At 39.3% G+C, this 23,469-nt stretch overlaps 1 protein-coding gene across 4 annotated transcripts in view; it reads right to left on the reverse strand.

Moving 5' to 3' along the window:
- Nucleotides 1-23,469, reverse strand: part of ANO6 (anoctamin 6) — a 75,300-nt gene that overhangs the window by 20,954 nt on the left and 30,877 nt on the right. For 3 of the 4 annotated variants that reach the window (XM_048301009.1, XM_048301008.1, XM_048301011.1), the window contains exons 3-10: nucleotides 17,080-17,208; nucleotides 9,061-9,126; nucleotides 7,138-7,416; nucleotides 6,703-6,816; nucleotides 4,720-4,835; nucleotides 4,120-4,254; nucleotides 2,705-2,810; nucleotides 1,425-1,485 (exon numbers count right to left, since the gene is read on the reverse strand). In XM_048301009.1, coding sequence (XP_048156966.1) covers nucleotides 1,425-1,485; nucleotides 2,705-2,810; nucleotides 4,120-4,254; nucleotides 4,720-4,835; nucleotides 6,703-6,816; nucleotides 7,138-7,416; nucleotides 9,061-9,126; nucleotides 17,080-17,208 — 1,006 coding nt within the window. The remainder of the gene's footprint in view (nucleotides 1-1,424; nucleotides 1,486-2,704; nucleotides 2,811-4,119; nucleotides 4,255-4,719; nucleotides 4,836-6,702; nucleotides 6,817-7,137; nucleotides 7,417-9,060; nucleotides 9,127-17,079; nucleotides 17,209-23,469) is intronic. The other variant, XM_048301010.1, reaches the window with a different exon arrangement.

Here is a 23,469-nt window from a genome sequence, read left to right on the forward strand (position 1 = left end):
AGAATTGGCAGAGCATTAATGTATAAAAAGGACTAACTCCTGAGGCCAAATTCCCTGGTGTTTCATAGTGCTTTAAGATTTTTGAAGGGAATACACACAAAAAAATAAGAACTTATTAGAAGTGTATTGATGATAATGATGCAATAATATAGCTAAAAGTCTAATATTATTTTAATTGTTTTGGACCAGGAGGTCTAAAAAAGTAATAGAGCAAGACGAAAATTACAGCTGGAATTACACCAGGACCATGGGTCATTTGGATTCAGTACAATTTTGGTTGAATTTCTGTAATATAATTCACCTCTTTATATAGTGGACTTACAACAAGAATACTAATAGACCTTGCAGCCACCTCTATAACCATGAAACTTAACTTTGTAATTATTGCTCCTGGAACCATTCTTCAAAACAGGAAGAACAATTTTAATTAAAAACCAAATTGCCAATAAATTAACTCTTGAGATGATAGGAGAAGATTACATTAGTATCAAACTTCTAATAAGTTTTAATTTAGTGAATCCCCTGCCTATCTTTTGATGCTAGCATATGTTTTGAGAGAAAACTTCTTGAAATGATACATTTCATCTTACATTTCTTTAAAGCAAGAGCTATTTTGAAGCACTTTAGGTTGTCATAGGGAAATAAAAATACAATGTGTTTTACAAAGAAAGCAAATTTTGCATTCTTGTCAGCCTATATATGAATTCAAAATACTACGAGTCACATTCTCTATAGCACCCTGTATAGAGACCTAACATGGAATTTACTTTTGTAATTACTGGATAAGACACTGCAATAAAAGCCAGTTAACAAAGCTGTTAATATGAGTAAATAAACTGTTTCTAGGAAAATAAACCTTGCCTAATCCCTTGAATACAACACCAAGTGTTTTCACCTGTTGGAAACATCCTGGTTTCATGTACATTTTCTCTGCTAAAAGATAAATCTAGTGCTTGTAACTATTAAACTTTTTACAATCAGCTTCTTAAAGACTGGAGGAAAAAGTTCCTGAGAAACATAACAAATTACCATTTTTCAATTGCCTTGTGCAGTTACACAGCTGTTAATAGCACAAGCATCTCCAAAAGTCTTTGGGAAAAAACCCCAGCTTCTCTGACAGATATTCTTAAGCATGTGGCTGGCTCCTGCTGGATGAACACATGGCAGCCTCAACCACTTCCCTCAGACTTTTCTTCAAGTCATTGAAACAGAACAGATACTGAAGACCCACTTTTAAGTCTACAATTGTTTGTTTTCTTACAATAAGTTCCCATGAATGTGCTTGTTTTCTATGGAACTACTTGCCAGTGAATGTCTAAGTGCTAGAAAATTGAGTCAGTGCAAATTTATCCATGTTTTCTTGGCTGATGCTGGAGGCTTGGCCAAAATTAGATAACAAACCACAGTTGCTGAAATTTACTTACCCCATATTCCCATAAATACTGCAAACACCAGTGTTCCAAAGCTATCAAATATACAGAGTTTCTGGAAAAGTGGAAAAGAAAAAAAAGTCTTAAAATATAACCGACCATTTTTATTCTTCTACACTGACCCAGAACAGAAGCTGCTTACTGAAAATGTCGATTTTCAGTTTTTATGTTGTTTCATAAACAACTCTTGTGGATAGTGTTTCCTCAATTTCTGTCCATGCACACCACCCTCCAGTAAATCAAGGAAATTAAATGCAAAGTTCAGAATTAAGAATAAAAGCCATATATGCAGTATGAGGGGTAGTAAAATGGTTGCTATCAAACATCTTTCCATCTATTGCATACAAAGAGGAAAAACAGTGGTTCTGGTCTGGGAACTCTGTACAGAATTATGGGTTTTTAGTAAAGCCACTAAAAGGCCATGGATACATCTGGTTCTCATAAGCACGATAACAAGTTAGTTAGTAAAACCACATTCTGATGAAATACCTCTGTGGTCACTATTTACCCATTTTTTTTCCCATCATAGCCTTTTCTCTGCATTCTTATTTCTTTTACCCTTTAAGTGTGCTGATGCAACACATTAAAGCTGGGCAAAATGTTTTTGATGAATAGCTGAAAAAGCACAGTTTTGGGACTGAATCTATGGAGAGGAATGACAAAAGGCTAACATTATCTTAGTGAGACAAGGTAATGGGGAAAGAAGGTGAGGTTCCTTTTGACAGGAAGAAAGAGCAGACAACAGGACATGGCTGTGTCACAGCTTCTGTCACAGTCAACACCAGCCTCTCCTTGTACCCATCTTCTCCTTGGAAACATGGATCAAATTCAAGGCATAGATCCAGACAACTTCTTTGAACAGGGAGGAGGCAGAAATTAGAAATGTCAAAACAAGCTTTAAATGTTTCCTTAGCAAAATTGATTCAGAGCTACTGAACCAAGGCTTTAACTGAATCTTTCCTTCCCTCAGAAGGAAGAAGTACTCTCAAATGAAACAAATTTTCAATTAAAATAACATTTTATTCTCATATCAAATATCAGCAGCTATGTGAAGTAAAAAAATTTAAATTTTTCGTCTTAGATCAGTTTGGAGCAATTAATGATGTTGTTTTTACTTTTCAAAGTTGAGTCACTGTATCAAAAGGAACAACTATTTGCACATCTTTAGCAGTTCTGCAGGACATGAATGGAGGACCAACAGTGTTTTATATGAAGTACTAGAGAAAGTGCAACTAAAGTTCAAAAGCATGTCTACAGGCTGTGAATGTAGTTACCTTGGATGATTCACAAGTGATGGTGAGGTTCCAGTAGGTACATACTTTATCACACTGAGGGCACATTATGATATTACCTCCTATGTTGGGATCACATACTTCTTGGCTAAAAACAAAACTAGTCAGTCACTCACCAACACTAAATTCTTCAGTCCTTTTTCATACACGAGAACAGTGCAATAATCTCAGGGAATTAAGGAATAATTTACCAGTGATATGCACTCAAGAATTCCACCCCCACCCCTCACCCTGGCAATACATCCCCGTTTCCATTCATAGTCCTCATCTCAAAAATGGATGACACACGAGGAAAATAATTTCCATCCCTTGTACATGGTGGTAATTCTCAGAACTGCCCACACCAAAAATAAAACAGCTCTTAAAAGATCTCACAGTCTTCAGCAGGAAACCCACAGTTGCATGCTCACACATGCTATCGTAGCAAGTCTGAAGGAGAAGGAAGAGCAACACTGCCTAGCAGAACAAGGAGTAGCTGCAAAGCCCAACGGGCTACCCAGTCCCTGTGGTCTTCTAAACAGGATCAGATTGGAAATTGTGCAGAGGGGAGCTGCCACCATGATTCATGGGATGGCAGATCTGTCTCCTACGAGGTGGCAAAGGAGCTGCCATCTCATACCTACTAACCCAGCACGGTGGAGGCTGCAAGGTAACGCCGTTACTTACTGTGTGTACATCACGGGGTAAACACCAGGGAGGGAGCTGAGCTGTTTAGCTAAATTATAATACTGGCAAAAAGCTAAATGGTTATAAATTGGGCACAGGAGTGGAGCTGTGGAATAGCCCTTCAGCATGGATTATGAACACCCTTCCATGAGGGGGTATACACCTGGATGGCCTGTAGGTCATTTGACACAATGCCAGCATTTTTTTTCCAAGGGTCATTTTGCCATGATCGAATTTTGTTGTGTTCTGATGAAAGAATCTGTGTCACGGCTATGCCTTGCCTTCCAACGGATCCTATGCAGCTGAAGGCCCCTGTGCTGTTGCTCTTCCTACATTCTCCCAAATTAGAGGAAAGAAATTATCAAGGTCTTTGGGCATCTAGTTTAAGGATTACCACAGTTAAAATTATGTCTTATGGCAATTTGTATTGACTTCTGATTGTCACTCTTTTCTTTGTGTTTCTACACTAGGTATGGTGAACCTTGTGCAAAATAAAAACAAAATTATGAAATAGCAAACTCCTGGATGTCTATCACTGTAATGGTCCATGGATATCTGTTATTTATTTCATATTTTATGCCTTTGCCTTCAAATCCACCATGGCAGTTGTTCTCAGGGCCTTTAATTTTGCCTCCTTCATTAAGCAGTGTCTTGCAAACCCTGTGCTATCCCCCTCTGTACAGGACTGTTCAAAATTGCGTGTGATATTCAAACCAGGCCTGATCAGGTACCTCCAAGTGCAGTTGTCCTTTGTCAGGCATCCATACAGAAAACAGCCAACTCCTACAACTGCAGCCACAGTCAGCATATTGGTATAAAAGCCCAGCCAAGCAAAGTAAATGCCAATTTTCTCTCCATAGTATTTCCTGTGGAGGAGAAAAGGGTTGGTTTTTTTTTTTTTTTTTTTTTTTTTTTTTTTTTTTTTTTTTTTTCTGAAATGCAAGTAAATTTGCATTTCTGTTTCACATGGCCCTTCATTTCATACATTTTATGCCAACCCATATTGTAATAGTCCTCTGGTTTCAACTTTGGGATTGCAGTAGTATTTTTTTTTGTAAATTTGTATATTTTTTTGTAAAAGGATAGAAATGGGGGGAAAAAAGGAAAAAGAGAAGAGATCATGCCTTGCAAAGAAAAATTGTAAGTGGGTGCCTTTTTATAAATCAGCTTATCGTGAAACCAGTCTCAAATTATGCTCCCGTGCATGAGCTGATCTGGGTATATGTATCTTCCCACAGAAGTGAGCTGTGTCTCTCTGACATCCCCAAAAACAGACTTCTTATATATATTTCTCATTCTCCCTGCATTAGTCCAGTGCCACTCACACCAACCTGATGAAATCCAGGGGTTGCATTTTGAAAATGTTTTTCGGATGAGCCCATTCTCTGTAGAGGAGATATCGTTCACTTGGGCAGTTGGGATCAGCTGACGGGTGCCTAAAACTTGACTGCAAAACAGAAAGAGCACGAGAAGATACCACTAATCTAAACAGCGCAGCTCATTTCTCATCTCTGCAGATGATCTCTACACCATGAAGCTAAAGTCACCAGTAGCCTTTTGGACCAGTCTAACTGCAAAAAAGTAATGCCAAGAAAAGGAACAGGAAGGCAGCTCTGAGAGCACACCAGGATTCAAGATAGAAGATTGTCAGAGAGGCACTGAATTCTAAAGGAAACGCTGTACATATGTGAGCTGAAAATAACAGAGACTCATCATGAACTTAATCTAAGCACATGTCAGAGTCTTGGCACTTAGGAATAGAAAATAAAAAAAGGATTCATTCTAATTAGAGAACAGGACTGAATTCAAATGGATTTTTAGTAGCTTTAACATGCTACACATGCTCTGCTTCAAAATAATACTGTACTAGAATACAGGCTGGAAAGTCTGAGGGAAAAATCCAGTGTCTCTAGTTTCTGTTTTAAATTTAAAAGAGAGTTCACATGGAGATAATATTTGTATTTCTTAGTAGGCTATTAAAAAAGCTATTTCAATAAAACCTATTTTATTTGAGACATTTTTCTATTCTACATCTGTAATGCAACAAGACAAGTGATGTTTGTAGAAATCTATCTGCTACTTTTCATTTTCAGCATAGCTGTGATGGATAATTTCAATTGTATAAAAAGACTGTCATTAATTACTAGTCATACTGAGTCCAAATTCCCCATGCCATGACAGAAATAGCCTGCAAGGCAGGTTTTAAATCTTTAAAAGGAAACCGTAAAAATGCATAGTCACAAATTATATGAATTCTATCCTGTAAAGCTTTGATTACTTACAACAAACATGGTTTGTCTTGATTCTGCCTTAAAAATTTCTTTGAAAACCTTGGAGGCCTCCTAAATATTTTAAGCCAAGTCCATGCAGCTGAAGCAGTTATCATTCCTGACCTCCCATGCTCTCAATGTCTCCTCGACAGAACACACCTTGGACACAGAATGGTGGCTCTGAGACTGACAAGTTGTGATGTTGTGGTAATGCAACAGATAGAATACAGAAAATCAGCCCTCGGTCTTTGCTCACTGTATTGCATTCACAGCCTCACATGGAGCTTCTTCTTTGTCAAATATTCTGAAATCTGATTTTTTATCTTTGATTTTCTTTTTTTTTTTTCTTTTATGCTATTGCTAGCCTTGGTATACAAAACAATTTTCAGTATAACTTTCTTCTTCAAATGATATAATTTAAAAAGCTTCAGAAGTGTAGTTGCAAAAGCTGGATTTGTTATTATTGCAAGGTGGAATTCAAACCAGTGAAGCTTTTCTCTGCAAGACTCTGACATCACCTGTGAGGCATTGGACTGGCTGGGCAGAGTCTTCCTGTAGAAACCTGAGTCTCATGCATGTATGTTGCAATGTCTGGGAACTGAGGGAGTGTTTTTCACTGTGCAAGACTTTCACACATCCAAAAATGAGATTTGTAGTCTACGTCTTTATCAACAATGTTGATAGGAATTTTAATATTGGAAAATTTCATACTAATGAAACATTGATTTACAACTGATAATGCAGTGTGTCATGGCAGTCCTCTCAGTCCAGGCACTTTACTGAAATACATTTCACAGAGAATACAACTTTAAGAACTCTCAAGTGAAATATGTTGTTTTCCATTTAGAGAAATGCATTTTTAACCAACAGTGCTTTGGAAGAAAAATCTCTTTAGCCAAAGCACGTCCTATTCTTCTATGCCGATATAATACCAGTCCAGGAATAAGGCAATGAATAGTGTTTGTATCCTTTGATATAAACCCCTCTAGATATAGTTCAGACCTCTATTTCAAAGTGTATTTTAGCTACAAGCACTGGACTTACATCATGTAGGGGAAATGCTGCTTTGTAGATTCCAGTGTCCAGCAATTTGTTAATGCCAAACTTTTTCACATTATTTTTTGTTGCATATTCCACACGGGACAGGATAAAATGAACCTGAAATTTGAAAAATATTTTTGTGTCTCTTGCAACCTGAAAGTAATGATATACAATCAAGCTATGAAAGAGTAAGCAGTGTAGACAAAATTAATTGCACAGGGTATACAAACCATTCAAATCCCTCCTTTAAATTCAGGTGGAAGAGAAATAGGACAAATGTAAGGAAAGTTTTCCTTCTGGATTGCCCAGGCTATTTAATAAATTAGACAGGACTATTGCATCCTAAACATTTTTAATTTCTTAGGGTGTTTCAGTGAAGGTAATTACACTGATTTGATAAAAGGGATAGTAAATGCTAGAAATACTCCATGGACTTACAATTCGGCTTCTAGTTGCAGGATTGAAAAATGCGTCTTTGTCTTGGATATAGAAGCTGGACAAAAGTTCCTTTTGAAAAGGGGCAGTGAAAAACTCTTGTTCAGGTTTGATGATATTTTCATCCACCCTGAAGAGTCTGCTGAACCAGTTGAAAGCTGACTCTCGGGTTTTCAGGTCATTGTGCTGCAGAGGCAATTTGATGTGCATAACCTCGGCGTACGTGCACAGCACTTCCCAAGGTGCATGCACTTTCACAAAAATAAGTTTCTCATCCAAAACCTGAGATGAAAGAATATTGAAAATAAGTATGTAAGCAAAGAACTTTTCATCATAACAATTCTTGAAATATCTAGAATTTTCTTTCTCTTTACAGCTCATAGATGACCTACTCAAGGTCGCATTCATTGTCCATCCCAGCAAACATTTCACTGGCTTCTGTAAAAGTGCTGACATGAGGAAACACTCAGGCAGATGAAGGCATTTAAAGGCATATAAAAAAAAGACAGTTAAATGCTCCCTTAATGCTTAATGTTTACATCTCTGCAAAGCATTTTACAAAGCAATTTAAGTGCAACACTTTCCCCATACGGGGTCACTAGGACTCTTAGTACTTGTAGCATGGTAGGGGCAGGCATAGCTCTACAGCTGCCAGTGACTCCCCAGCAGCTCAGTTACAACCCCAGGATGATGGGAGCAGGCTAGACACCCATGGGTGCTCCTGGGCAACAAGAATTCCAAGCTTCCTAGAGAGAATGGAGAGAGGGAAAGGGAAATTAGATGAAACTGCTGAAAAAGACAGCATGGGGAATATTTGCTCCCAGTGGAATGCACCACTATGCAGTGGGAACCCTGACAGCCACTCCTGCCATCTGTCTACACATGGCCTGTAGACCTACTGCTGTCCTGCATTAGTGACTGTCAGCCACATGAAATTTCCTTATGCAGCTCATTGGCTCAGGAACACTGGTCAGGTATCTGATCGAACTGGGGGAAACACTCGGTTTCAAATGTTTTTCAGTCATAATCACAGCAGAACCATTGAAAACTGCAATATGTAAGTATAGCACCAGGTCTGCAGCAGCCTTCCAGCTGGCAAGCGTTTATTTTCTTATGAATGTGAAGAACCAGACTGCATTCTTGGACATGCAGCAGGAGCCCTCACTGCAGAAATCAAATAAATACTGTGATGCCATAGATTCTGAGTCTAATTTGGGAGGAAGGGGCAAAGTGACCAGTTCTGGAGCTCACTACAGAGTACCAAACAACAACTAATTTAGACTGGAAGTGATTGTCCTGGAGAGGGAAACACAGATGGAGCACTGCAGCCCTGCAGGGTAGGAAAAAAGAAGGGATTCGGAGGGGCTCTAACCCTTCCTGCCAGAGACAGAAGCTCTGGCAGCCAATGTGCATTACCACAGTGCTCTTGAACTGCCTGCAGGCGACATCACAGCCCAAAATATACAAAGCATGATAGTTAGAACCACTTGCACAGTGCCAGGCCTTGCGAGAAGCAGGGTCACATGCAGGAGCCCTGCACTGCTCTTCTGGCAGGGGCGTTCTGCCCCAGACACACACTGGCTTCCCACCTGCACTACACAGCCAGAGTAGGGGAAGCACCTCTCTGCAAGGTACAGACAGTAATTTTTATCTTCCAAGCTCTGAGCAAACATGAGCTATGTAATCTTCCAGCTTAACAGTGTAATCATCCAGCTTCCCATCTTTTATTTTGCAGGGGAAGAAACAGACATAAAGTTTAAAAAGATTTTGCATCAGATCACAAAGACACCACTAACAGAAGAAAGGTGGGTCTCTTTTTCTTGAGGGGAGAGAAGTCTTACAGTGAATTCATCTATCCAGTTCCCTTAGTCCCATAGGGGCAGCTCTGCTCTCAGAACAGCTGTTCACACAGAGAATAGCACTCACCGACCTCGTCGCTTCTAGTTGCAAGCCATTGTTTATCAGGTTTGATTCATATACTTGTCTCTTCCTCTGTTAAAAGGTATTGAACACTGTAAAACATCTGTTCCAAATTTCACAAATATGTATGCATAGAAAAATGGACTTGCTTCCCAAAGCCATCATTATGTTGCTATCTCTATAGCCTACTTGATAGCTACTGTGGTGATACGTACAGTCCTACCTACTAATTAATCCTGATCAGTTTTTTTACCTGACATGCAATATTGCTCTCAAATGCAATTGTGGAGAACTTACCCTCTTAGTTCCTGGTACTTTACAGAGGTAAAAGTGAGAGTCAGGCTTTGAAAATTTTGAAATCTATCCCTGAAACTGTGATCTCTTTCACCTTTAGTCACTAAGTGAACTACATTAATCTTCCTTTAGAAAGTCTTCATCTCAAGTGCTTTCCATCCAGCAACCTGTAACTTTATGCTTCTTTCACAGTAATCACATGAGTTCACGCAGTGGTTCAAACTGTACAATCCCTCTATATTTTAGCCCATGGATTACATCCCCAAAGGAAGAAGCTGAGAGCTGTAGCACTTGTAGAGTCAGTGGTGCTGTTCCAGGAGCATTCAATGTCCCCAGGAGGACACAACAAGTTTTCCTCAGTAAAGATCAGATTTGTGGATCATTTTAATTACATTTCATAGTTGCCAGCACTTGGCAGGTAGTGAGTTACAAAAAACTTGAAATGTCTTTCCAGTCTTGAATCACCTTCTCCATATAGACAAGCTCCTCCCAAGAAACACAGAAATATCCTCTTTACCCTCAAATACAAAACATATAACTCCATAAGGAATTTATAAGAAATTTTGAAACTTCATGTGAAGCAATCAAATTTAAAAGCTATTTGCACCAACTGGATAGTTCCTCAGTGATCTATTTGTTTATGTGAGTCAAGGGTAGGTAGCCAGCTCTCCCTGGCCTACAGACTGCATGTCAAAATATCAGCACAGGTAATGGGGGGCACCTGTAGGCAGCTGGGGCTGGGGGCTCTTCTGTGAGGAGTTTGCTGGAAGAAGATGTCTTTAATGCACTGGGGACTGAGAGCTTTATTCCTGTACCAGGTTAGGCTAGGCCTGCAGCGAGGTTCTTGCAGTGACTTGGGCGTACTACTTTCATACTTCTGGATTACCTTCATGCCACTGGCCAATTTCTTGCTGATTATATGTGCTTAAAGGATTTGGCATCTCCCTATGCAGGAACTTAAAGAAAAATGACCCAGCGTTTTTTGTCATGTGGTTCTCTATAGCCATTCTAGCTGCCTTAAGGTCTGTGCACAGGATCCAAACCTGTTGCAACCGTGAAGGACCATAGTCAATGAATGACCCTCTAGATAAAGTCTTAGGAACTTTGATAGGTATGTAGAAAGTGGTCTTCAGGGCTAGAATCAAGGCCCACCCAATCTAGGGGCAAAAGGTGCTTCAGCAAAAGAGTGAAAATCTTCAGAAGTTCCACAGGAACAGGTCAGTTGTATACCGAAATAAGTTTCATCCAGTTCTTCAACATTTAAAGATAGTTGTAAGTCCCCAAAAAAGAAAAAGCTGTTTTTCTAAAACTCTAGAAAGTCTTGAAATTATTCATTATAAAACTGAATAACAATATGAACAGCCTACCCCATTTATAGTTTGTTAGTTCTCAGCTGCAGCAGCTGCATGTGACAATGATCTCAGTGGACTAATTTAATATTTTGTTAAAAAGTATTTTTCTTATCTGTTTTGGGTTTTCTGCCTTTTTATTCTGGTGAATATCACCTTCTACTCAAGCTAGGCACAAGAAGAGCCAAATATTTCAAACTGTTTTTTTCTCTCATCAGTACTTATCACCTTTCTCCTTATTCCTTGCTTTTCCCAGCATAAAACCAAAAACCCAAACTTTGATAGCACTCTTCATGGAGGGATCTCTCCACATCTCAGTAATTCACTTGGCTGTTGGAGACAGTAAAATGCTCTTTATAATTTTTCATTGTGTATAAATGTGTGTGTAATATAGACATTTATAACGTATACATCTAATTATCTTCATTATACTGAAAGCTCTAACTTAAAATCACAAATGTGAATGAGTGTTTTCCTTGCAGTAATATATTTCCTTGCATTTTCAATATTTCATAGGTAATAGTGCTCTCCAGTCTCCTTTAAAGCTAAAGGTTTTCAGTCACGTTGGCTTCTAAGTAAACTATGTAATGATTTCCTCTGCAATTTTTGTTTTATCAAAACTCAACCCTTTTACCAGTTCATTAATATATGTAGAACACAACACACAGGAGTTTGTCACTCTAGTAGTAACTCTTCTGCCATTTCATCCCACCTCTTTGCTTCTTCCGCATTCATGTGGTTCTTTCTGAAGTGAATAATATTCAATCATGAAAATATTTCAATCTGAGTTCTGCTTTTTTTCAGAAAATAAAACAGGCAGGGGGCTAAATACCTGTTCTTTCTAAATAAAAATCTTTTTGCATCACAAAAATAGATGCAGAGCAATTCTCATTTGTAGAAGTCTAACACTATTTTTAAAAAATCTTGTAATCAGATTCCTTCAGCAATTTATTACGGCAAGGAGTTCCCAAAATGAATTTTGCCTTTAAAATCTTAGAGGAATGTTGACAATATGAAGGTATCTAATAATGCATGAATTCAAGTAGCAGGAAACAAAGCCTCTGGGAGGCTTTGCTAATTAGGGGCTTTGCTATTTTATAGAAATGATTGAATTATGCGTATAATGATCTATGGAGGAGCCAGACTTTTACCCAGGGGAGTCTGTAGTGGTTTTGCATTGACTGGGGAATACAGTATATAGATATAATGGTTTATTAGGCTGGAAGGTGGAGACCATCCAAAGTTTATTTTAGTATATGGCATTTTGCTCAGCTGCCTGCAAGGCAAAGTTGCAATAATAAAGTAATCATGGTAATGCTGCTGATCTAAACCTGACATAGGTTTTGATGATTGAATGGCTATTCAATAGACTAAGACACCACAGGATGCATAATCATATACAGTCTTAAGAAAATGAAAGCAGAATGTAAGTAAATGCCAAGTATTACAGGCATGTGGAAGAGTCAGCTTTTGAGAGCTGCTTTTTCACCACGATGCTTTCAATTTCTGGTGATTGTCTTGCCAAGTGGAGGAGATTAACAAGATTGTGGGTCTGGAAATTGGTAGCAGACCAGTAGCATTTTTTCCCCTGTGTTTTGTAAATGGTAGGGAAGACGTGCTTTGATTACAGTGACAGAAGAATGTCAACGCATACCTGTGCTAAGTTTCTTTTGTGCAAAGGGAAAAGTTCCCTACAACAATATCCATGTGGCTTCAGGGGAAAAATCCTAACAAGGAAAGAGAGCTTGAATAGCTTCCTCTGCCTTACCTGACAGTCAACAGACAAATCACAGTCAATAAGAGAAAGAGCATGGGGTCCAAAGCCTCCCCTATGGAAATCAGCTGAAGGGAGTGAAGAAGATCATTGTATCAATATTAGCTGCCTCACGGTTTCTTTGATGGTATTTGGAAGCTTTCCTCAAAGTCCCAGCTGTCAGCGTCAGAAAATTAATTGATTGAGCAGCTCTGCTCTGTAAGCTTCTTTCCCTTATGTTTGAAGATGATCATAAAAATGTGAAGCAGAACATACTATAGAGAATAACCCCCAAAAATGCAAACCCAAAGAACTCCAAATACATATTTTCTTGTACACCCTTTGATTTCAAGCCAGCTTCATGGTTTTCTGAAACCTGATCTGTGACCACACAGAACTGGCAATACTGTAGTCTAGCCCTACCCTCAACCATGGCTTCTAGTCACCCTGTTTGGAAAGACCCATTTCTGGTCCTACAAATGTTTGTAGTAACTGCAGAGTAACTCTCTCCTTCTATCTGTCTTCATATTCTTCTGTCATACTTCCTTCCAAAGAAGTAAAATTAAGATTTGTGATTGCCTCAGGAATAGAGGTTTTATTTCAGAGAATTTGTTCTTCAAAACCAAACCATCCAGCTGACATGAAGGCAGGTGTGGGTGCCCTCCTCCCAGTGCCAAAGGTCCCTTCCGTAGTTGTTATCAGACTTCCTGAGTATGTTGGCTGAGTACACCACAGGCATGCAGAACCTGTCATTCTCTACTGCCTCAAATCACTGCAAAAAATGGCACAGAGGTACCCTTTTACCTGTAAACCCAAGTGCTGTTCTCTCACTGCAGCTATGATACATGCTAAGCAGTGAGATAAGTACAATTTGTGTTTGAAAAGTCACCCAAGCTTATTTTTGGTTGTGCTTTTTTTTTTTTTTTTGTTTTTTTTTGTTTTTTTTTTGTTTTTTTTGGTTTTTTTTGGGTTTTTTTGTGGTTTTATTGTTGTTGGTTATCCAATTTAGACAAGCATAGAGGCAGGAACTGTCCATTGTTTGCTTATGAGAACAAAACTCTCTAGCCCTATTGAAGTTCTCAGTAACACTGTACTTAACCCCAATGAGATGTGTGTAATATTCTCCATGAGTGATAGTTTTCATTCAATTTGGAAAAAAAAAAGAATCTCTGTTTCTGAGAAGTACATATTCCTTCATGGCTGGAAATGAAGGTTTTGCCCGCATTCTAATTTAAATTACTGACAATCTTTCTGTTAATATCTGTTGGGGGGAAAATAGATGGACTAAAATGACACTCTGCATTGATTTAATTTGAATTTACCTTTCTGGCCCTGATCCTTTGACTTTCAACAAGGACCCCAACAGATAAAACTGGCATTTTGGAGCATTCCTGAAAAGATTGGTGATATTCAAATTCTATTCTGATGGTAAGCTATCCTGACAAATAGGGTACATAAATTGTAGATTTTAGAGACATCCTTTGAGCAAGAATTTCAATTGCTTGCAAGGTACAGTTTCAGAAATCTCCTGGCAGTCTCATTTTTGCTAGTGCTTGCAAAATTAATTGTATACCAACTTTAAAAGTTTGAAGTTTGAATTGAGTTGCATATATGAAACTTATCTCCTAACTTTTGAATCTATAAATTACATTAGAAACTTCCATGAGGTTGTCATTTCATTCGTTTGACTTTGTCTCCCCTAAACCAGATTTCAGAAGCAGATGAAAATATGAGAAGTACTGTGGATCTCCAAGAGCTTCATAATCCCATATTTTTATTCCTTCTATCAAATCACATTCATGTTTTTATTCATTTCCTGCTGTCCCCTGAGATATTTTCCCAAGAATATTCCTTATTACTATAAAGTAGTGCTGGACCATTCAGTTACATTTATCCAATTCTTTGGAAAAAGAACAGAAAACCATTCAATTCCAATATAATGATAGTCCCAGGATCTGAGTCTTCTCTAGCTGCAGAAGAACAGGTGGATCTGTGCCCTGTTTCTCTGAATCCAGCAAACTGGATACCAAGGTTGTGGTCTGATTTGCAAATCCTTCTGTCTAAATTCAGTAAGCATTTGGGGACTCCTCCACATTCAGTATCATACAAAACCACCTGCAGCACACAAAACATTTCACTTCAGGAATCTACAGATGTCCACTAACAATTTGAATTCTGAAGTGACTTCCACGTCATGCACTTGGGTGGGGTGCTGCGTGTGTCAGACAGAATTTGTCCCAGTGACAAATCTCTAGATTTCACAGACCTGTAATGTTGCACACAACCAGTGGAACACTTGCTCCTGACCCCAGTGACATGAGGACATCACCCTATGAGAACAGACTTCACTGAATCTCCTATTCTTTAGTAAGCTGGAGTTTCCAAATTCTGTGCACAATAACGCTCTGGATAATAGTTCTGTAAAACTGTCAGGGAAGTCAAAGAAAGAGTAGCATGGGCAAGGAACCTATTCATGCTTAAAGCACCCTGAATTAAACAAGATACTACTTATAAAATTGGGCATTTTCAATTCATCATTGATCAGACAGTGATGTATGCAGTATTTAAAACTGATTGTAAGTGGCAATACTCCTTCTTTTAGTTGCATTTCACCACAAGGGTAGAAGTAATTATTTGCCTCAGAAAAAATTACAACCAAATAAACAACAGCATCAGTAAAGACAAGTTATCAAGTAGGTTTTATGCCAACACTGATGAAATCTGAGTGTATCTTGGGCTGCACCAACCCCACACTGTTTTTGGAACTGTGGTAGGCCAAAATGTTAATTTCCTTCCTGGAATTCTAAGAATGTAAAGCTGCACCATAAATGTCATCTTAATTTCAATCTCAGATATAAGGTACATGTGTACAGTCCCCCTGTTGCTTCAGCTTCTACTTATCCATGGAAATACTGTTTTTGGCTTCCTTCTGACTAATCCATATCACCCCAGTCTCGTGTGTCACTCTCCTGGCCACACTTCTGTCCATACAGGCTTTGTTGGCCACTTTGCTGTCAGGCTGTACAGCTGGCTCTTGTTCAGCTTGCTCTCCATGTAGACCTCCAGGGCCTCTTCCACAGAACTATTCCCCAGCTGCTTAGTCTTCCCCTTATCTGGTCATCTGTCTAATATGTCCTTGTCCTCGCATTTGTTGCGTGTAGGTAGATTGCTTCCTCTTCCTCAGCACACCACAGAGTCAATGTGGCTGCAGATCTTTGTGGGACTAAGACCTTTGAAAGGAAAGTTTTTTCGCAAGCACCTACCCACAATCTCCTGGTCTAACTATTCATGGTTTCATTCTGGCTAATATCTTAACATTAATGCTGCACTCAAAATACTACCGCATTGCTCACGTTTAATTTCCATCACTACTTAGAAAAGATGCTCATTATATTTTTAATATATTTGGGAAATGGCCAAGTATTAAAAACATAAATGTAAAATGCTAATTGATAAAAACAATTCTTTCCAAAGGGGCAGCTTTTTAATCTAATTACTTCTTTCAATTAGTTTTTATTGCTGATCCTGTGATCATGTGTAATACAACATCCACCCACGGCAGGACTCCCTCAAACCCTGCTAACAACATTCCTTATGGCTGTCCTGTTAATGCCAACAACAACACTGTGTAATGAGTATCAACCAACTTAGCTACTGGCTCTTTTACTCCTACTCTTCTATTTCCAAACTGCAAATTAATATTTGTATATGAGTTTCTCTCAGTGATATCTTTGTCCCTGCCTGTCTCTACCAGAGGCTGCTGCTAGAACATGGATTGTTGCTAAATCAGAGAAGGATGTGGGTGGGTGGGGGAGTGCAGATGCCAAGGGAACGACAACCTCCTGGACGCTTATTTCTCAGACAGTTCAGTGGCATGGCTGAGCTTGTTTTCATGACCATGCGTGCCATCATGAAGGTAGTCCTCCAATGGAACTGATGAAATGATTAAAAGATAATAGTTTAAAAAAGTCTATTATTGTGCTTCATTGCTTAGGAGCTACAGAGCTATGGATGCTAAGGAGCATCAAGAAGTCACTGGCTTGAGTCAAAAACTTTTTGCAAGGTCTCTAACAAGGGTGAAAGTGTTGAAGTGTCAAGGGAAAGGATTGTACAGGGAGAAATTCTGGTGGCAGATGTACAATTATTTCCCATAAACAACTTAGTAATCAGAAGTCAGAAGAATGTCAGCAGCTGTGTTCATAACTGTGATCTGGAGCAACTGGTCAGCTGTCTTCTTTGGGTTCCTCTGAATACTTTGATTTTATTACCAAAGTCCATTAGGGGCCTAACTGAATCACTGTAGGTAGAGAAAATTGCCCCGCTGTGAAGATCTTGGTGTCTAATTTTAACCTGACACTGGCATTTTCCTGCTCTCATCTTCTGAAGGGCGGCCTCCCAGGAAGATGCTCTGAGGTCACCAGGCACACTGACAGACATGATGTGCAGTGCTCTGCCCATTTAGACAGCAATCTTCTGGCTCGAGCCCTGTTCCCTGCTCAGTTTGATGGGCTTCAGTCTCCCAGCTCCCCAGAGTACTCTGAGGATGGGGCAAAGCAATTGCTGTTCTGCGAGAGGGCACTTTCCTTTCTATCCTCATCTCTAACACCCAATATATGAAAAATAACTTACCTTTTGCTTTTTACGATTACTCCTCTTATGAGTCATTTTTTTACTTTCATCTTCATACACCAAAACAAAGTCAATTCTTCGCTGCCCATCTTTGAAGAACAAGGAGTCAGGCTTGTCATCAAAATCCACCTGAAAGGCAGGTGGCATAGGTTAATATGAAGATCTTTACTCACTAGTTCCTTACTTACTTCCTGTTACACAGTGTTTCAGTGAACATAGAAATTCGACATATATCAGTCTTGTGTAAGAGGAAGCCCAAAATGACAAAGTTGCACAGAATAGAATGAAGAAAAAAAAATTATCCAGAGGAATTTGTCAGGTCTCTGCATGACATCAAATCAACAGAACTTTGACCTAATTTTTTTCTTTAAAAATGGTACATTAGCTTTTCATAATGAAAGAAGCATTGGGATGCAGCACCAGTACCAAATATTGCAACTGTCTGGTAATTTGTATGCCATCATGGACATATCATTAGATAGTTTGTCTACAAGATTGTAGTTGCCTGATGGGAGTCTCAGAATTAGTACATTCCCATCTGTTCCCTTACCTGCAGAATTTTAAGCATCTCTGCAATCTCTGCAATTACAAAACAAAACAAAACAAAACAAAAAGCAGCAGTTTCATGCATGCTTATACCTCAACCCACCACTGCCAAGAGAACAAAGAACATGGTCAGACCAGAGACGGGATCTCCAAACAGACACATATTATGCAGATTTATTTCTCATTTTATCTGCAACATCTCAGCAAGCAAAAAACACACTGTTGTGTTCCACACATCCATCATGTTATAATAGATGCCAAAATCAAAAGTTTTAATATATCCGTAAGCCATTATCTAGTCCCTGGAGGAAAGTAGGATAGATTGTCATATCCATTAATAACATCTTAATGTGTTATTTCATGCGTGAAATGATACAGACAGATTGGTGACAGGGAAACTTGAATGCTTGAATAATGATTTTGCAATTTCTTAGAGTACTTGGAGGGCAATATCAAACATTAACAACCCCCTCCTTTCAGGTAATATACAGCTGTAATGTTATCAGAATCATGCTAGGTGATGAGCACCAACCTCGCAGGTACTTGGCCAAATGGGTCCATGCTGTTAATGGAGGCAGTGCTACTGAAGTTGACAGATACCAAACCCCTGAAGTGGCACTCAGAATGGCATTAGGGACAATAAGATCTCCAAAGCTGGCAAGGCTCCCACACAGAACTGCAGAGGAGCCTTGGCCTCCAGCTGACTGGGCATGGAGGGTAGCCAAAACAGGATCAGGTCAAGGAAAATGAGGCAGACTAATCTCTTGCATTTGATGTGGATGGATGTAGAAAAGATTCTCAGATGTCCCATCCCTGGAATTTCCCTGTCAGTTCAGACCAAATTTTGTAAGACATGTCAGATCAGGTTTTGGAGTTCTGGGATGTCTGGTCCACAGAAAGGCCATGGAAATGTGGTTATGGTGTAAGAAACCCCTGAAGTGCAGACTGAAATGGTTATTCTTCAACTGTGAAGAACTGAGAAGAATGTCAGCCTTCAGTCGGGAGCACCCAAGTCCCAGGGAGCATACAGTGTTTTAGGAACCACGTGTCAGTTTTTCCAAAACAAACTTTCTCATGGTTTTTTTCCAAAACCTCTCCCTGTAGATTATTTTGTTACTGTGTATTGGCTGAACCAAAACAGGCAACCAAGATGTCTCCCCATAATTATGACAAAATTTCCATATTTTAAATAAACTCAGGGGAGTTTAAACTCACCTTTTTTTTATGTTGCATATGCAAAGGCTAGGACCTGCTGCAAAGAGGTCCTGTTGACTTAGTTGCTTCAAAAGTTGGAGCAGATTCTTGAATAGAACAGTTTTCTTTGGATGCCACCTGCGTGCCGGGGTTTGTGACCAACATGACAGCAAGCAGCTGCTGACACGCACACATACACAAATATATATATATACTGACATATGGCCAGTAGACACACATTCTGTATGTTAGTTTCACAGCCTGGGCTACAATTTAGAGGCTACCTAGGCAGCCACCAAATCAACATACAATTGCATAGTGTGAATAAAGTTTTAGGAAAAAAAATTCATTCAGTTTCCAGATGACAACACCAGACTACAATGACACTGAGTATCTCTATCAGCCAAAGCAAGTCACAGGTGTGAACTTCTAAATTCATGAGAGATGAAGTTGGCATAGCCCCATCAAGAAATCAGAATTGGCCCTGACAAGCTTTCCTCCTGCTGAGGACTAGTCATGGGTGTAAAACACAGCCCTGCTGCTATCATTTCCAGTCTCATTTAAAACATAACCACGATGATTTAATGTTGACAAGATTCCCTATTGGGAGGAAAACACCAACAACAGCCAATAGCCCCTGTTGGGAGACAGCTTGAGAGGTGCTGGAGCAGCAGCAGAAGGGAGGTGTGGAGCACGGAGCCCAGCAGGCACAGAGCCTGGCCTGGGAGCTGCTGCTCTCTTCTGGGAGCCCAGCGGGCTCTGTCATGTCACAAGCTACAATGGCTTCGTGTTGCAATGCTGGAAACACAGAGACCAAGTCTTGTGGTAATGAATACCAGGGGGAAGGGTTGCCACTACGTAAACCACAAGTTTTTTTAATTGGGCTTTTTCCTCTTTGGAATCTTAGAAACACCATTATAACTTCTGCTTAAAAACACACTGTTTAGTTGTGAAAGTGAAGGACTTGAAAGCATAAAAGTAGTAATAGCTTTAACTCTTCTTCCCTACAGCTTTTAGCACTTTTTCTGATATGACCTGTTCTCAGGATAGAGAAGAAAGACATGGGAAAGAGCAAACATCAAATCAAGTTTTAATACAAGATCATTTGATCATAAGTCGTGCTTGCATAATTTCACTGAATAATTTTCCTTTAAATGTAGTATTTTTAAGCTTAAAAAAGCTATGATAACTGGATTACCAATAATAATTTATTATATTAAAAACTATATCTATTACAATAGTTATAAAATATTTATAAAATAAAATCTGCCTGTTAACCAGCATTCTGATGAATTTACTTACATATGTGTTGTCATTCACAGGTGTGTATAACTGTTACTGTATACATACACCTTTCTCTCTCTCTCTCACACACACACTATGCACATATAAATTGAATATAGCTGAAAGATTAATAAATATTGGACTGCATGAATCCAGGTACACAGAAGTTCATACCTATGCAGCTAACTTCTTACATGTAATCTCCACCGCTTTTAATCACAAGGGCGCTGTTCAGGTGACCTTTCCATTGACACTTTATATATCAATAAGATAATAAAGAATTAACTCATTAAGCCTGAATCCTTAAGAGATCAAGACCTACACAAATAGATTGTTATGTAGCATTAAATATTGCTCAATTAAAATTAAGAAGTAAAATGCAAAAGAGAAGGTAATAGCCAAGTTTCCAACAGCCACATTAACTAACATGGTGTATTTTGTAATCCCTACTGGATAGCTGGTAATGAAAAATCATATATTATTCAACATAACTACCCAGGGAAAAACACGACTGGAAACCAAAAAGATGTGGTATACTTTGAAGTTAGCAATTCCTTTGAGACAAGGTTTGTTTTGGTTTTTTTTTAATATGTAATATTATTTGACAGTTTTACAAATGTTACTATCATACCAATGCACACAGGCTTGCGTGCATAGACACATAAATTAACGGGGCTGAAATTTCAATACATAATTTTTTAAAGTATCAGTAGCAAATGATAACCCCAAATAATGAACAGGCCCATTGATACCTCTTTGTTTTGGAAGAAATGAACACAGGTCTATTTACTGCACTATTTAATTTTTTTAGCCTTGGCATAATCACATTTTTAAGTACTGATGAGGCAATCAGTTGCACACTCTAATGTTTTAATAATACCCTAATGAACAGCAGGTTAATATTGATTAACACCATTAATAAATAAAAATTATAATATATATAGCTGTGAAATACTAATTATACTTAGCACATAATCTGCAGCCTTTCATAACTCTCCAAGTGCTGCACAACCAACTGCTTGCCTACCGGTGGGAAACAGGGAACTATTAGTTGCTTTATTAACAGAAGGAATTTCAGGGAGAGAAGGACCTGACCATGAGTAAAGTTTTTTGCAATGCTGAGGTTACGCTTACATGGGCTAGCCTAGAGGCAGCATGGCTACATCCATGTGGTGTACCTCTGTGTTTCAGTTCAGAACAGGTCAGATCAGGTGAGCACCAGAGGCTCTTCACTCCAGGGAACGAGACTGGAGGAGCCTGCGGTAACAAAAAGCCCCGAAATGTCTGTAATGCAGACACCACCTCCTCAGCACCAAATGCCTTTTTCATAGAAAAACTGCTCAGGCCTTCACTGCCAGCAGATGTACACACGGGCTGTGGAATCCTGCAGGAGCTGGGAAGTGCTGCACTTATGTAGTCACACTGAAGGTGCTGGTCATAAGCAGTCCTCTGCCATGCACTCCCCTTCCTTTACACACAGTATCTTCCTATTCCCTGAGCGTGTCCCCCTGTGGTCACCTCGGCAGAGGAATAAGGAGCTTCCTGCACTCTGGTAATCCAGCACAAGCCATCACCAGCCAACTGCACTGGCTCTCCCAGGCCCTGGGACACAGCAGCACTTCAAAAAGAGTCAAGAGGGACACAGAGATAAGCTTGCCCCAGCACACAAGGCTGAGGGAACTGGTTTGGCTTCAAATGCCCACATCATGGAGGGCCCCCTCAACCCCTTGATTCAGAGCTCCTCAATAGGGAGACTTCTGTGTGCCCCTCCACACATATAACCAGGCTTGCTGGTGTCCAAAGGGAGCTGCTGTGTCTCACTCTTGAGAGCTGCTCCTGTAGTCATGGCTACATGTGATGTCTGCAGTAGATTAAAGGAGAACACGCAGGCAGAAAGCTCCTTCAACAACAGCAATGTTCCAGGGAGGAAAAATGGTTGCATTGCCAAGAAACCTGCCTCACTTTTCCAGGCTTCACTAGGCATGATATAGTTAAGCATTCAGTGCTGATAATGGTGGGAAGGGCAGCACTGAGACAAGCACGAAGAAAAATATGTGTGCAGGAATTGCAGCTATTTATTGTTTAGTATACTCTGAACAAGCACAGTATTGTAAACTGGATTTTTAAAATAACAAGAGATTCTGCAGGAATGGTTTATTTAACTGGAAAGATAAAAGTGCTTTATTTTGCCTGCAAGAGCCTTTGGTGTGACTGTCAATAGCACCAAATGTAATCATTACTGGAGGGATAAACTTCTTGTCTGCAACCTCACATAATTTTCAGATCTGCTTCAAAATATCTTCCTGCAGCATGCCAGGGAATAAATCAGTACTGGGAAAGAAGAGAGCAGAGCAGAGCTTGTGTAACATTGCCTCTGCTGATAGGCACCTGCAAAAAATCCTCCCACTGGGGCACAGAGACAGGCACATGGGGGATTTGCAGGTTGCACTTCAGATGTGGGTTTTACAAAGGGGAAAATTTCAGAGTGCCTAATTAGGAGCACAGTTATTTCTCTCTACCTGCCTCAGGAAACTTTAAAACAAGGAAATAAAAAGAAAACAAACTGTATTACCGGGGTATCAGGAAACATAATTATTTATAAAGAACTTTGAGATCATCTGAAGAAAATGTTACAGAAATAACAAGTTCTTCTTACTCTCACAGCCATTTAAAAAGACTTTTTATTGCTTTAGGTTCTGAGCAACCAGTAGAGACAACTTTCTGACATTAAGACCAACACAAGCATTTATTTCTGGATGATATTTATATATATAATATATAAGATAGTACTGGAAGATGTAAGTTTATTTGCATATTGCATAATAATGTTGGTCTGTCTCCAGAGGGCCATAAAACTGTTGTGCCTTTAACATTTTCCTGTATTACTCATATTTGTTAATAACAACAGAGGACTGTTTCAGTTCTCTTTTTACCAATAATGCGAATATTAGCAAGCACTTAATCAGAAAAAGGGATTTTTTTTACTTTTCTCAACATACAAAGGAATTTTAGCTACGTAACAAACTGAAATAAACGGAGACTAAAGACAAGTAGAAAAAATACGGGGTGTCATTACAGTCATGCGTTTCTGTCAGCAGAAAGCAGCTGGTAACTGGCCAGGCATTGGGATGCCTTGTCCCCTGAGCTAAGTTTGGACCAGACACCCACTTGACTTCCTGTCTGAGCGTCAGGTCGCTGCTGGCTGCAGGAGGAATTCCAGTCACTCCTGATTAGAGAGAGACCAAACGGCCTCACTTTTAATGAAAATGAAGAAAGTGCTCACTGAAAACCTGCTTTTCAGCAACTCCCATCTTTCTTGGGATGTAAGAGCTAGGAAATTCACTCTTTTAACTTCCCAGAAGCCTT

The sequence above is a fragment of the Corvus hawaiiensis genome, chromosome 4 (assembly GCF_020740725.1).
Source record: "Corvus hawaiiensis isolate bCorHaw1 chromosome 4, bCorHaw1.pri.cur, whole genome shotgun sequence".
Classification (NCBI taxonomy): domain Eukaryota; kingdom Metazoa; phylum Chordata; class Aves; order Passeriformes; family Corvidae; genus Corvus; species Corvus hawaiiensis.